Source organism: Apteryx rowi, unplaced genomic scaffold, assembly GCF_003343035.1.
Source record: "Apteryx rowi isolate R43461 unplaced genomic scaffold, aptRow1 scaffold_661, whole genome shotgun sequence".
Lineage (NCBI taxonomy): Eukaryota > Metazoa > Chordata > Aves > Apterygiformes > Apterygidae > Apteryx > Apteryx rowi.
Window position 1 is genome coordinate 340,444 of NW_020450940.1, and position 15,562 is coordinate 356,005.

Consider the following 15,562-nt stretch of genomic DNA (forward strand, 5'->3'; position numbering starts at 1 on the left):
GGAGGGGCTGCCAGGACCCGGGCGCCGCGGCTGGGGCCCGCCGCAGGCCGCGAGGCYTTGCCTCGAGTTTCGTGACCGTGAGCCACGTTAGCTAACGCAGAGGCTGCTGGGGGCGCCTAGGCCCCGCTCGCCCCGGCGGCAGCGCGCTGGGGGGCTGCGTGTTAGTCACCCGCTGTCTGTTTCGCTCYGCAGTGCAGGGATGCGTGCGTGCTGGCTGGTGGCACAAGAGAGGTGCAGCCACCGAATCAGGCTGCCCCACTTGGGAGCAGTGGTAATTGGACGTGGCCCAGAGACTGGTATAACGGATAAGAAGTGTTCGCGGCAGCAAGGTAAGGCTCAGCTCGAGTGCTGCTTTCTCAGTCTGGCAGTGTTGCTAAGCTCGTGAAGAGTCTGAGATAAAAGTACAGCACTCATGCTTCACTCATGCTAATCAATAAGCCTTGTTCTCCCACTTGGCTAAATTACAGTGAAACCAAGGAAGCATTGTTTTGGCCTTACTTGTAGGCCTGCTCTGTGCAGTGTTGAGTTGGAGATGACAGTTCTTCCTTGATATCTAAGCAGGGTTCCCATAGGCTTATTCCTGAAGTCACTAGCTGATGGTCTCTTGTCTCTGCATGGTACACAGAGCTGCGTGATTCTTGAAGCCATTGAGTTTCTTACAAGCACTTGCGAAGACCTCTGGGTCCTGACAAATCTGAGGAAATACAGTCTTCCTGTTAAAAGGAAGATAAGAAGTTCACCTTTATAAACTAAGATATTGAGCCCTAACATAAGTCCCCAGGTCCATAGTCCCGTTCCACTGCCTTTGCTCTCACTTGGTGAGTGGCACTAGTCATGTTCTCTGTCTTCCACCAATTGATTTATAGTATGACTTGGTATTTCATTGGGAGAAACCACATTTTAATTTGCAAAATACTTCCCTTTCCACCTTCCCAACCTTATATTTCTCCCATTCTGGACACAGCCCTTTTCCCTGCCATGTTGTGACAGAGCACTGATGAGAACAGCAAGAATTTGTAGAATATTTCAGTGGACTTCCCCTTTATTCTGATGTAATTTTTGCTGATTCATAATACCAAATGTGCAGGTATAACTCAGTCTTGTGAAAGAGTCCCGTCTTATCAGTGGTCTTGGAAACACTAAGACAACATGGCAAAAGTCTTCTTACAAAAATATGCATAGAAATTTTTATCAGAAGATAGCACATGCTTAAAATGCAGGAGTGTTTTCTGTCTTTTGGGCCTTTTTATTTACATTGTTTTATGTTTTTTTTTTTTCAGTACAGTTAAAAGCAGATTGTAACAAGGGGTATGTCACAGTCAAACAGGTATGTTTTCAAATGGATAGGCAATATTTCTGATGCTTACTGAGGTGGTCGTTATGCTTACACTCCACAAATACTGCAAGTAATGGTTCTGACCACAGGGTCAGGTCTGAAGGGCCTCAAGCTATTTTATGATGAAGGTGAGCACGCTGGGTGGCCCTCAGAAGGGCTGTCTTTCATTTGTGTACCTCAGTGCAAAAGCTGCAATGCTCTTTCCAGACATGCTTGTGTTTCAGACGGCTGTAGCTGCAGTGTCAGGGAACACTGCCTTAAGTCCTCAGCCTGTTCTTCCTCCAGGGAATAGATTTTGGAGATTTCAGTGTTCTTCCCCTAATCAAGAGCTTAACTTGCTGATTTTCCTCCTGAGCCTTGCACCTCTAAAGATGAGGCAGCCCTTCATTTAAGGTCAAAATGGTTCTGATTATACTGATGGGACTAGGCAGTTCTCAAAAGTTTTTGTTTTGATGGCTAATAGAGCCAAAGTTGTGGTCATCTCTAGGGAGAGGTGGGATTTGAAACAGCACTGATGGCATTCTAGTGTTGTTAACTGGGAGGACACAGGCCTACTCTCCCATACTAATGGGCACCACTATCCCTGAGATAAGGGAAAGGCTTCAGGTGCTGGGACATGTATGTGTGCCCACAGCATCAGCATCCACATTAATCTACTGATGAGTAACATCTTCCATCAAAATGTCCTAAGAGCTCAGCAAGTACTTGGCCCCACTGGTATCTGGTGAATTCTGCAAGAAACTCTTAGACATGATTTCAGAGGAATCACCCTTAACAACCGCTTGAATGTGATATTACTGGAATCTCGGGCCAGGGAGTACCCCCTGGTGGTAGCAGTTAGCATGTTTTCACAGTCTGCTCTAGAGCTGCTTCCCCTGTGAWTTATGTGCAGCACCGGGTTCCAGTGATCAGCTGTTAAATAGCATATTGGTCAGGGCGATGTGAAATGTACTTGATGGCAGTGAAACTTTATGGGTTATAGACTGAAAAGATCCTGTCTGGGATCGGGGATTTATCACAGGCAGTGTTGACTGATGAGAGGCACAGTACCATCTGGTGAAACAGGCAGGTATTGCAATGACAAAGCTAAAGAAAGACTTTGTGTCAGAGTTCATCAGTCACTGGCGTGATCTGGTTTCCTACAGTTTGTACCATGTATAAACATTAACCAAAAGCATTTTGAAGCCAGAGACCCCTTACTTCCCTAGAGTCACTCTCATGATCAAACAAAATGTATCCACTCAAGCAAACACTGTAGGTTACCCATACTAACACATGCTGGGGTGGACAGAGAGGTTTCACCTCTCTTAAATGAAACAGTTCTCACCAGCTCTGTTGAAACATAACCCTTCCCCAGCCCACACAAGATTATCAGATATGACCTGAAAAAGAAAAGACTCYTGTCTTTCAAGGAGCTGGTTCCTTTATAGTGGACTCCTCTGGGGGACTTCTATAGACTGTTTTTGTCCTTTTTTTTTTTTTTCCCTTTTTTCTTTGGCCTATGCAAGAGGAAGTATGTTGAAAGTGTTGGGAATGACCTGTTCTTAGTGAGCCAGCTGTTGGGAACCTGGGTTCCTTTCTCTCTTGAAATGAGCCTTTGGCTCATTCAGAGTGGTCACATGTATTTGGAGGTGGATGTGCTGACAGGACAGCATTTGGGAGAAACAGAAAATAAAATGTAGAAGAAAGGAGCAGAAAGAGAAAATAAAATAGTTGGAAATTGGGAAACCTTCTGGAGGTGGACAGAAATAATCGTTAAAACTACTGTTACTGATAAAACAGTAATTGTTATTAAAACTGTTATTGTTTTAGCAGTTATTAAATTTTCATTTTTTTGTTTGTTTTTTTGGAGGGAAAAGGGGTCAGGGAGGCATAGGTCATCTTGTGACTCTAGTCAGCTGTGCTGCTCAGCCCCTGGGACACCATGCCTCTGAGGGTTGTGTGCTAGCAGTTTTGAGTGCAAGATGGGATCATAGAGATGTGCCTCCAACTTCTAACTTCCCTGATTCTTTAGAGTGGGTCAGTGTCAGGATGGGTGTGGAGTGGATACAAAATACTTCTGCTTTCCAGGATAGTGATATTTTCAGGACAACTGAGTCTTAGTTGCTGGTGATGACAATTAAAAGATCCTCTGCTCTCTCTCTCCCCCCCCCCCCCCCCCCCCCCAAAGATCGGCGTTAATCCAACTACTGTTGATTTAACAAATATTGGCAAAGATAAAGAGGTGAAAATGAAGCCAGGCCAAGTTCTGCATGTTGTGAACAAACTTTACCCCTACACGGTGCAATTCTCTGAAGAATCAGGGAAAACTGTTACAGAAGTAGAAGAGAAAACACAAGCTGAGAAGAGGCCATGTGAGGACTCCTGCAAAAATAGTAATGAAGAAAATGTGCCCAGAAAAAGTATGAAGACGGAGGTAGTGGATACACCAGGCAGTTTTTCAGATGACAAACTGAGCAGTTCCAGTGTATCTCCAAATGAGGGGGTTTCTAGCAAAAAGGTAAGTGTATTAGAATTAGTACTTTTGCTGGTTCTCCTAGGGCTGTCTTCTCCAGCAGAGCTCTTTTGTGAGCGCTACCTATGGGGAAACTTGTCAGGTGAACACAGATCCTGCAGGTATCCAGAGCACATGAGCTGACATGTGCTAAGGCAAAGACTATGCTCCTGACACCACACAGATCCTGAGAAAGTTACCTGGATTCCCTTCTAAGCTGGGTATCTTCCACGAAATTGCTAATGTGGCTTGAGTCCTTCACAGGCTCCTGCTGAAATCAGCACGATTGCTGGGTTGGTATGAGTGTGAAGAGGTCTGCGTTTAGCAAGTGTGAATCTGATCTCTGGTTCCTGTTGCAGTTTCTGTGAGAAAGGCAGTCCACGTGAGCTCAGCTTAGCTGGGATCCCATGAGGATTCTGTGCTGCCACTTGAGATGAAATCTGCTGTGTTTACAAATGCAGAAGTGGTTATCCAAAAGCTTACACACACAATGCAACACTTTGCCCCCCCCCTTCTTTTTTTTTAATCTCCTCTTTGGTCATTCCTTGTGGTTGAACTGTGTTTCCCTTAATGGGTGTTACTAGCTTAAAAACTTCTCTTAGCTGGACTGACGTGGACAAAATCAAAAAGAGCAATGACTACTTCTAGAATTAAATGTGTGGTTGCTGGAGGAGACAGCACAAAAACACAACCCAGCAGACCAAATTCTAGTCCCAAGTTTACCACTTATTTCATCTGCAGCCTCAGGCTATTTGTATTAGGGCCAGATTTGTGGTAGTATAAGCAGAGAGAGAAGGAGAGTCAAACTGTTAGCTGGCTTATACTTTTCTGTTTCTTTCTCTGCACTAGAGTAATGTTTGAACATCTTCCTGGACATGAATATGGTGAGGATAATCTTTGGCAATGCCTGTGAAGTGCTCTGAACAGAAATATGTTGTCTGCTTTAGAAGAAGTACACTCAATGTGTCTTCCACTAGGCATTCATTAATCAAGAAATTCACAGTTGAGAGATCTGCTGGTATTGGCTTGATCTTCCTGTGCCTTACTCTTCTGTACAAGCCACTCTGTCTTGCACACTACCAAAAGACCTAGGCCAGGCACTAAAACACTGTTTCCTTGTTTTGTGCAGTGTGTGATGAGGCTGTGAGTAGAGATCCTCATAGCTCCTTTGGCCCCTGTGATTCATGAAACAACAGGTTTTGTAGTGAAATGATCTGGCATCAGTAGTAATATTCAAGGTCTGTGTCATAACGTGTGTGAGCAAGGTACAAAATTCAAACAGATCTAGGACTCCCTGTTGATAACCTTTTCCAACATTTGAAAGGTTTACTTTGAATCTTAACAGTATCTTGTTARGAATTTGAATAAGGAGCTTTGTGGGGGAGATAGCAGGGCATATGCTCTTAAACAAAAAATTCAGCTGTCATTCAGCTGTTATTTTGTTTTTATAGTTCCAATGAAAGTATTTAACTGAATGCTTTTAATTATCATTAGATTCTTAATTATCTTTTAAAAATGCTTTTTCCTCCTATATCTCAGGAACACTTCGGACACTGGAGTCAGGGTCTAAAGAGCTCCATGCAAGATCCAAAAATGCAGGTAGGAATTGTACACACGCACTTTATGGTAGTTTCCATTTAACAAAGTGAAATGAGCTTTTTTTCCTTTTGCAGCATACTTTAATGATCTGATTAACCAGTGGGCTACTGCATAAGGATTGAATTGTGCTTGCATCTTTCTCTTTGGTAACATCTTTTTTGGAAGTCTCTACTATACTGACTTCACAGAGTGTCAGAACTTCATTATCCTTGAGCTCTCAACTCTGTCAAATTTGGCCAAAAGATTTGGAAAGGTTGTTGGGAGAGTAGATGAACAGTATGGTTGCTTTGTTTTGTTGAGGAAACCATCTATAAGGATAGTGTGGGTTGAAGCTGATCAAGTAGCAGCAGTTTTTTTTTCCTTTTTTTTTTTTCTTTTTCCAGCAGTCAGCATTATCTTTTTTCTGAGTGTGATGCAGTTTCCTGGTTTCCAGTGAACTCTTAACTGAGGAAAACCTGTGAGCCAGCTGACAGGATGTGATCACTGGCTCCTGATCCACCCTGTTTCCTTCTGCCTACAGGAATTTCTGGGTGGTTTCTGCTAAGCCTCTGCAGATGCTCCAAATGCATTTCTCTCCCTCTACTTCTCTGCTCTCCTTTAGCTGCATAATGCTTCCCCTTCAGCTCTGTTTTTGTCTGCTGCCTGCTTTTTGAGAGGTCAGACTCAAGAAGCAGAAATCTGACAACTCCTGTTTTTTATGGTTCTAGTGTATGTACATCTCAGAACTCTTCCACACATGCTTTCTTGTTAGTGTGCTCTGAGAGCATCTTCTCTATCCATGAGTAAAAGCTACTTTAATTTTATTTTTAAGTTATGACTAATATATAGCCTGCTTCTTCTCAAAACAAGCTTTACAGCTCAATTCTGGAATAGAAAGAATGCTTTCCATCAAACAGCACTCGTGCTGGAATACTTATCTTGAGAGAGACAGGTTACTTTAAAGGCTGATGGAAGAGCTGTACTAGAGATGAGGGGAATCCAGTACCTAACAGTTCTTGAAACCATGTTTACATGAAAAGAAGGAATTTCACTCACATCCCACCAGTCTGGGAAAACAGAAAGGAGTATGACTACTTGTTCCTCCAACAGTGTTACATAAAGATGCATCTTTCTATATGACCAGACCACCTTTGGCAGGTGTTGGTTAGTTGAGAGAAGTTGATGGTGAACCTGGAGAAAGGAGGAAAAAAAAGTGTCTTTCTGTGTTTTCACTGCTTCCCCACTGTGTGGTAGAGCAAGGCCAAAATCCTTATAGCTTGGCTTTGGGATGAGTGACTCTCCTATGTAGCAGTCTTAACACTAGAGAAGTTTTTTTTGCACTTTTCAGCAATTGTTTCTGTGATATCTGTCCTCTCAGACACTTACATGTGACCCTTGTTTCTCAAAATTGCAAAATAATTCCAGTTGGAAGAGATCTGTGGAGGTCACCCAGCCTGACCACTTGCATTAGATCAGGTTGCCCCAGCCCTTGTCTCTTTGAGTTGGGATGATCTCCAAGGATGAAGATCCCACAGCCTTGCTGGACTTCTCAAAGGCATGACCATCCTCAGGGTGAAAATATTTTCCTTGACACCTAATCAGAATTTCCCAATTTCTTGATTTTTATCCAAGTCTAAAGTATTGGGCTGTATAGAATTTTAGGAGAACTGAACGTCCATTATCCAGGAAATGCCAGCAGTTTCAAATGCCTCTTTCTCTGAGGGATGCTAAAGCTATTGAAGTGCTGACTTACCTTTTAAACATGGGGCTTAATCTTCATCCTTTAAGCAGAAGTTCACGTTTTCCAAGACAGTGCTTTCTTGAGTCGAAAGATAATCTGGTTTTAAATCTGTTGTTTGAATGTTAGAACATGAATAACTATTTGTGACTTAGTGTTGTCTTTCTTAGATGTGGTTGCGAACTCAATGCATGATAGAACTCTTTTCCTTTTTAATATTAAAGAACAGACAGTTTGTTTTTTGTTTTTTTTAATTTTTTTTAGAAACACTTTCACAATTGCCTTGATTTTATTCCCACTGACCGCCTGTGCAGGCGTTAATGTGTGTATGTAAAAATACAACAGTGTGAACTAGTCTTGCTKCTGAAAGTCAATCTTATGATTTGTGTGCTGATTAAAATTTTAGTCGTCTTTCATGTAGAACAAGACTGCTCAGTTCTGTATATAAACCTATGAAAATAATTAGCGAAGATGAGAAAGAAATCTTCCATTTCTTGACAGTAGGCATGCTGCTAAGAGATCGCACACATAGCACATAGTTTCTCTTTCAGAACCTGACAGATTTTAGTAACCATTAACAGTCTTGCACCCCTGCTCTCCACTTGTTTTGCTACTGACTCTCCTGATCAGCTCTGTCAAATTCTTGCAGAAGGCAAAGCAAAATGAAAACAGGGGAAGGACGGCATGATGACAGAAATCTACTCTCCTTTATTTGAATGATCTTGCCAAGTAGCACACTGGCTAGCATGAATTGCAAGTGCTCAGGCTCAAATGTTTTCTGCCTGTGTAACGCTGCTGGAAGTCTATGGCACTGTGCACCTTATTTGTATTACCTTTAAGACTTGTGTTTCATTCCGGGAGTCTTCAAAGCATGAGTCAGTCCAGCACATTCCTATGTGCTCTATACTGAGCATAGCACCAAGATTTGTTTCGGTGACCATGAAGCTTGAATGAAGCCTGATGGAAGGAGAGTTTCCTAGACCTCACTGGTGATTTTTCCAGAGAATTCACTGCCATCTGTAGCAATAGATATGTTATTCCTTGCTGTATAAGAATAGAAAGCTTTTTTTCCTGCAGTGTTTAAAGAGGGGTGCTGGAACATCTCTCCACACCTGTCTGGTCTATGGTACAGAAAAGGGAGCACGTGCAGGAGCAGCTTAAATCAAGCTGAAATTCTCCTTGAATTGGAATGCTCTGCTTGATATTTCTTCCTGTGTAGTAACCATTCCTGGCTTTTTAGACTTTTGCACCTCCACTGAAATCCTCCTTTTTGTCCTTGTGCCACTTGCGAGAGTCTTGCTGCATATTCTGACCTGCACCCCAGCTGCTTTGCCTGCCATGGGAAAAATGCCATTTACTTGAATGCACTTTGTGGGCCTCTGTCTAGTCTAGATCCCGTTGCTACCTGGATCCCATTGAATCACTTGGCTCTGGCATTAGATGAACTAAGACGTCTGTAGTTGAGACAACTGCTACCTTCGCCTTCTCCAAGCCAGTTGACCAGAGGCCTCCTGGGCTCACATGATCGTTGTGGAGTCTTGTCTGCCCAGTACTGTGGTTCCTCGTCAGCGCTGTATAAGTCTCCCCTGCACTGCTAGCCCCTGGCTGAATTTTAAGATGGACTGCTGTAAGAACATGCCTTTTGCTGGCATTGGCTTGTCAAGTAGCAGTTTCAGCTGCCAGGAGGAGAGGAGAAGCCGAGAAGGTATCCTGAATGCTTCAAGGGAACGCTAACCAGTCTTCATAGTAGAGCATGGATGCGCACCCATTGGAGCATATGCATAAGTGATGTGTCCTACAGAATACCTTTCAACTGTAAACAGATTTTCTGGTCTTTTATTCTTCCTTAGATATCCATATTGGCTGCTGTTAAATACAGTTCATTGGGATGGGTGGACTGTCTGATAGTCTTATGAAGGGAAAAGAGAAACTACCAAGCATGCTGTGGCAAGGGTTCTCAGGGATCTGTGTACTTCCCTGGAACCTTTGTACTTCAGTTTCGTGTGGTTCAGAGGAAGGCAAATTTTGATAAATTGATTGTGGTCTTAATGCTGTGAGCATCATCAGCTGTAGAGGGCATTCTCAATTCTATTAACAACACCTCTGTGTGTTCAGGGACTCTTGTAACCACAATAGATCCAGATGGATAATGTCTCAAAATCCACTGAATATGGTGTTTATCAGAATAAGGCATTTAACTTCCAATCAGTAAATAATCTAGTTTTCTTTTTAATAGGTTTACAAAGACGAAAAGACTGTAGTCATCAAAGATAAATATCCCAAAGCACGTTACCACTGGCTCATCTTACCATGGGACTCCATTTCAAGCCTACAGTCAGTCACAAGTGAGCATCTTGAACTCCTGGAACATATGCATGCAGTTGGGGAAAAAATGATTGAGCAGTGCCCTGATAGAGAGACTTTGGAGTTCAGACTGGGTTACCATGCGATCCCCAGTATGAGGTAAGACCTAAATGAGTCATCAGGTAGTAGAACTCAGCTATCCAGAACCCGTTCTTCTGGATATACAGATTTGAGGTTAAATCTTTAAGACAATTTGGTGTTGCTGTAGCACAACTGATCCTAAACTTAAAAACCAGCTTGGTGCCTAAGTCCTTTAGGTGCAGCTGTGCACACTACTGCCTACATGCTGATGGGCTAAACAGCCTTCTTAGTTAAGTGGGAAATGCCTTTGGGGCTCTCCTAGCAGAGATGGGATCACAGGATGCCTGTGGTCCAGTACAGATGAAAGAGGTGGCACTGCAAACAGCCAGGGGCTAGGATGTATCTCCCCTCAGGACACTGAGCTGAGATGGGAGAGTAACTCTTAAGCCTTGCCCTGCTTGATACTGAGCATGGATTTGAGCCTTGTATATCAACAAGTCCAGGGATTACAGGGTCCAAATGCATGTAGAGTATCTGAGTATTGCAGTCTATGTTCCTAAGTTGTTTCCCAGTTCTTGGACTTAGCTTTGAGTTGCTAATACGAAGTCCCATTCAGGAACTCTACCAACTGTAATCCTTTGGTTTATTAAAAATACTGTCACTGTCTTTCTGGAAACTGGACAATCCTTGGGGGTAAGTACATTTTGCGGAGTAATGATCTTGGCTATTTATAATTAGATGAAACATTAAGCAGGGGACAGTGCTTCCAAAGCACAGAGTGGGTTCCTTCTGTAGCAGGATTGTGGGTCAAACTTAATGAAATAAGACTGATCCGTGAGACAGTCAGGCTCTCTTATAATCAAGTCTGCAACCGATAATACTGCAAAAGAATTTCAAGCATTAACAGTTATTTTTCTTTCTTTTCTAAACAATGCATTGTTTCAGTCATCTGCATTTGCATGTCATCAGCCAGGATTTTGATTCCCCTGCCCTGAAAACCAAAAAGCACTGGAACTCTTTTACTACAGAATACTTCATAAACTCTGAAGGTAATGATTAAAAGTATAAAACTATAAAAATGCTTGTGGGCTTTGGTCTTGGGCTTTTTCCAAAACAAATGTGTAAGCCATAAATTGTATTCCAATAAATGAAAGGTTCTATTTGATTTCAGATACTGGGGAATAGCAGTAGGTAAAAGTCAACTAAATTTTGTGATTGATTGGTTTAAATTAAAGACCAGGAATGACATGCTGTCCTGCAAAGCATCATGCATAGATTCTACAGTGTTAAATGCATTTCATGATGCTACATGGTCACAATACCTCCTCTTTCTTATTTCAGATGTGATAGAGATGGTAAGAAGCAAGGGAAAAGTAATGCTGAAAGCACACACCTCTGAACTTCTCAGAATGCCCCTCAGATGTCACCTTTGCAAAAAACAGCTAACTACTATCCCACAGTTAAAGGCACATCTCAGGAAGCATCGGCCAAAATGACTGTGCAAAAAATTGTTTTAGCCTGAAATCTGAACACAGATTTCAGGACAAAGTCATAGAAATGTTACAGGATCTGGGTGTCTTTTGTTAACTCTAATGACAAATGTAATATGGGCAGAATGTAGCCTGGAAGCAGCAGCATGTTAACTTTATAATAGCATAGAGGAAAAAAATAAAAAAATAAAAGTGACTTCTTAAATTGAAGATGTGTTTGCAGTTCCGTTGTGACATAACCATACTTGTCTGTATGGTGAAAAGAAGTCTTCAAGATGTGTTTTGTTTGCGTAGAAGGATTTATTTTAATTCAAAAGCCTAGGTGCTTTTCCAGACTTAAGTTTGACTACAGAAGGGGAAGAAACAAACTGTGATTGGGGAGGTCTTTCTCTTGATGTCTCTGCCTACCACTGCAGTGTCTCTTGAGTGATGCTATAACAGAGATTGGGGTGATTGACAGCAAAACCRTCATGGGAACATAGTGAAAGTGTTCTGGAAGGAGCATAAAGTACAGCATCCCCACAACACTGACACAGCCCTGCTCAAAGATTTCAGTGCTGCTGAAATTTCCTGTAGCTGTGGAGCAGGTGTAGCCCCTTATCCCAGTGGCAGAGCAGTCGCTGCTCACAGTCTAAGAGTGGCAGGCCTAATTTCTTCATGCACAAAAATGTACTGAATACATACATGTGTGTATATATTTTATATAAAAATATGGCTGGGTATGTTGAGCTTGATAAAGAAACTATAGCATGACCTAATGCTTTTGTGTTTCTCCACGTTCAGGCTTTGAGCATCTTATCTGACTACTGTCATGATGTGACCTTCTGGATAGGCAGCAGATCACTGGTAGCAAAAATCTGTCTCTGGGTCCATAATCAGTCTGTAGGGCTCTGTGCCCTGCTAAGCCCATCTTTGACTTCTTAAGTAAGATGCCATCTGGGTGAAATGGCTTTGAGCAAAAGAGCACCCAGAGCTCTTGCTATGCAAGAAAAAAGTTTTGCAGTATTACTCCAGGGGAACGGGAAGGCTGGTCCTAGTAGGTAAGCAGGGGTTCACTTGTCCCCAGAGGTGAAGTAGTTTTAATGCTTAGCAACAGGAACTATTTTGGGTTAACAGCAATTGCAAACACTGCAGACTCTGGTCTTCCTCACATGGTAGAGAGACAGGCCAGAGAAAAATCCATGCTGCTTCACAGTTAAACACATTGTTTATGCTCTATCCCTGTGGAGCATGGGTTTTCTGCAGCACCTCTGGACAGATGTCACATCTTTCAATACCTCCCAGAGCAAGTCAAAGAGAAGCATAGAACACCTGCAACCCATCTACACAGAAAGCAGTGCTCAGCTGCCTGAAAGTCTGGCGTTTTGCATGTAAGTTTGTGACAACACAGCTTCTGAAAACCCTCTGACGGCCTGAGGGGCAAGCCTGTGTCTGATGTCATAAATCGGTGACATCAACAGCAGCACCAAGCCTCCAGTGATGTAACTGCCCCTTGGTTTGGCCCCAGGTGGGATGGTGGAAGGGCAATGCTGAGAAGCATGTCCACCACTAGCTGTAAGGAAGTCACAGCTGTACTGGGAAAGTCTGCAAGAAAGGCAGCACAAGCTACAACCCATTCAAAGCCTAAAGGGGACAGTCATGCTTCAGTGGCCAAGGGAAGCCTCAAGGCAGTGAAGGAAATCATAATCATAGACATTGGTACAGGTTACTCTAAATGTGGCTTTGCAGGGGACCCGTGGCCTTCTCATGTGATTTCATTGACAGTTGGCAAGCCCATACAGAAGACTGCTAAGACTGGGGACAAGCAAAAAGAGACCTTTGTTGGCAGAGATCTTCAAAACACCAGTGTACCTTTAGAGCTTATCAACCCATTAAGACATGGTATAGTGGTGGACTGGAACTGTGTCCAAGATACTTGGGAGTATATTTTCCACACAGAGATGAAGATTCAGCCAGAGGATCATGCTGTTCTGGTGTCAGACCCTCCCCTGAGTCCCACCACTAACAGGGAGAAATATGCTGAAATGATGTTTGAAGGATTTTGCCTGCCTGCCATTCACATTGCCTACCAGTCCCAGTTATCCATGTATTCTTACGGAAGAACCTCAGCTCTTGTGGTGGAGAGTGGCCATGGTGTTTCATATGTGGTTCCTATTTATGAAGGTTATATCATGCCTAGTTTCACTGGGAGGGTAGATTATGCTGGCTTGGACATCACACGTTATCTCATGAAGCTACTAAATGAGTCTGGAAACAAGTTCACAGAATATCAGCTTAGTAGAAGATCTTAAAGAAAAATGTTGTTACGCCTCTCTGGACCTTGAGCGGGACTTGAGTTTGCCTTTTAAGAAACAGCAAATCAATTATGAACTGCCAGATGGACATCTCATCACCATAGGCAAGGAGAGGTTCCTGTGTGCTGAAGCACTCTTCAACCCAGCCTTACTTTGCTCGCAGGAGCCAGGGCTTTCGCAGCTGACGATGACTTACCTCGAGAAGTGTGATGCTGACCTCAAGAGAAGATTGGTGGGGAACATCTTGCTGTGTGGGGGCAGCACTAGGATGGCTGGTTTTGCTGACCGCTTCCAGAGCGAACTGACCTGGATGTGCCCAAATGACCACTTCACCGTAGCTGCATCCCTTCAAAGGAAGTCTTCTGTCTGGATTGGTGGGTCTATTTTGGCCTCACTCCAATCCTTCCAGCTGCTCTGGGTTTACAGGAGGGAATATGAAGAACACGGTCCTTCCTGCATTTTTAAAAAGTGCTTCTGAGGATGACACTGGGTAAGCACATCCTCAGAAAGACTAATGTTGACAAAAGGTACCTGAATCAAGCCAAGAGCATCTCCCTTGCTATTATTAAAGTACATTAAGAGACTTCTGTTGCAGCTATATTGTGCTCACAATATTGTGCCTGGAATTGGTTTTATCTTTTGTATTTGATGAAGTGGGACAACACATAGCAGTGAGATAGAGTGAAATCTATCTATCTGTCTACTTCTCATGAGAATCAGGCCTCCATACAGCCATATCTGCTCAGGAATTGAGGCATTTCTTAAGATAAATGCATGTTTTTGCCTTAGTGGCTTATCTCAGTTACGATAACTACATCAGTTTGCAAGAGCCTCCACAGAACTTAAAAAGCAAATTCAATGTTTCTGTCAAGACAACAGCTAATGCAGAGCATATTTCAAGGTGAAATGCACCTCTGAGAAAGCCAAAGAGCATCCTAGTAGAAGTCATGTAAAAGTAAACTGGTTGTTGCTGAAGCAGAGACTAAGGTTCAGTGACTGGAAAAGTAGGAAGCAGGAGGCAGGACTTCCCACTGTAGGCTCACTGTGACCCCCAAAGAAGCCCCTGCAATGGAAGAAGGCTCAGAGGAAGTAGGCAAGGGCAAGGTGCCCATGAAGCTCAGGGAAGAATATAGGGAGTGACTGACCACAGCTGTTGCAAAGAAAGCTGAATTTATCTCAACACAAAGGGGACCGGAGGTGGCCTTTGTCTTAGATAAAGGGCTGTATTGGTTGAATGGATCAACTGACTGTATCACAGTTGAATGGATCAACCAGTCGTGTAAATTTTTTTTGACTTATTCAAGAGTGTGAATGTCTTCCTGAGTTAGCCAGACCAGCATGGAGTGGGGGTAGGTGACTCGGACCAACACAGAGTATAAAAACTGAAATAACTAATAAAAGAATTTTGAAGACAGCAGCGGGCTTGAACTAGTTGCAGCCCACATATTTCTTCCCTGTGACTGGGGGTGCCCAGTGTTGTGACAGTGAACATACTATAGAGATCAGTAATGGGAATCACATTTCTATTATGACTCAACTGTATATTGCAAATGCTATATTCTGCTAAGTATAACTTACACTTGTATTGTCATTTCAGTATATTGCTGTATCAGTCTGCTCAATGAAAATCCCATGTAATATCAAGTATCTTCAAATAAGTAAATCTGAGGTTGAACATTATACCCTCCATATGTGGAATATATACAAGAAGCTGCTCAAAGAGCATTGGACTCTGACAGTTACTGACACTAGGTGCTGGTTCCAGCTCTACTGCTCATTTGTCAAAATTCACTCACAACAGAGGGAGTTGCRGGGGGGACAATGGATTTCAGAGATGAATTACAAGATGAATGGTTTAGAAGACTGATCCTCCATTGGGAAGGCAAAAGATTTCAACTGATTTATCCTTGATGGGAGAAAAGTAAAAAACATCTAAGATGAGAGGCTCTTCCCCTTTGACCATCACCATGATGGAGAAGCAAAAGAACCAAGATATACACATTAAAGGAAATGGAGTGTTTAGGTACGTGCATAAAGTCTCACAAAGCCTGCAGCAGTTTTACTATTTCTTGGATTCTTTTAAAGACTGAGTTCCTTTCTAAAAAACAGGTTAGGCAGTGCAAGACCTGAGCATTTCCTGGCAACAGATTTAGGAGTGTCAGGAATTAGGAATGTCAGTGTCCCATTCCAGTTGGAAGGCCAGAGCCATAGCCTGGAAAGGAAATYGGCCTCTGCCACTCCTTTCAT

The 15,562-nt window shown here is 42.9% G+C and overlaps 2 protein-coding genes and 1 long non-coding RNA gene across 4 annotated transcripts in view; 2 read left to right on the plus strand and 1 right to left on the minus strand.

Annotated features, from left to right (window-relative positions):
* LOC112975300 overlaps positions 1-5,363 on the minus strand; it is a 9,904-nt gene extending 4,541 nt beyond the window's left edge. Inside the window, exons 1-2 of the long non-coding RNA XR_003256546.1 lie at positions 4,031-5,363; positions 499-713 (exon numbers count right to left, since the gene is read on the minus strand). This is a non-coding gene — a long non-coding RNA (uncharacterized LOC112975300). The remainder of the gene's footprint in view (positions 1-498; positions 714-4,030) is intronic.
* Positions 8-11,206, plus strand: APTX (aprataxin). Of its 2 annotated transcripts, XM_026085187.1 has the most exons (8): positions 59-77; positions 193-329; positions 1,281-1,327; positions 3,507-3,836; positions 5,370-5,429; positions 9,383-9,609; positions 10,477-10,580; positions 10,873-11,206. In XM_026085187.1, the coding sequence occupies exons 2-8, from the start codon at positions 200-202 to the stop codon at positions 11,025-11,027; spliced, it is 1,053 nt and encodes a 350-aa protein (XP_025940972.1). In that variant the 5' UTR covers positions 59-77; positions 193-199; the 3' UTR covers positions 11,028-11,206. The 2 variants fall into 2 exon arrangements, with proteins under 2 accessions (XP_025940971.1, XP_025940972.1); XM_026085186.1 differs by having other exon boundaries at positions 8-329.
* A 118-nt stretch (positions 11,207-11,324) lies between these two features.
* On the plus strand, positions 11,325-15,562 carry LOC112975298 (actin-like protein 7A). The gene is given in 2 exon segments (XM_026085185.1): positions 11,325-13,296; positions 13,298-15,562. Coding segments are annotated over 2 exon segments (1,245 nt in total). The 5' UTR covers positions 11,325-12,547; the 3' UTR covers positions 13,794-15,562.

Excerpts from the sequence above, each read along its gene's own strand:
- APTX (XM_026085186.1), top strand. The coding sequence starts at position 200 with ATGCGTGCGTGCTGGCTGGTGGCACAAGAGAGGTGCAGCCACCGAATC. Across the intron at positions 330-1,280 it reads GAAGTGTTCGCGGCAGCAAG|TACAGTTAAAAGCAGATTGT; the intron begins GTAAGGCTCAGC and ends TTTTTTTTTCAG. Across the intron at positions 1,328-3,506 it reads GGTATGTCACAGTCAAACAG|ATCGGCGTTAATCCAACTAC; the intron begins GTATGTTTTCAA and ends CCCCCCCCAAAG.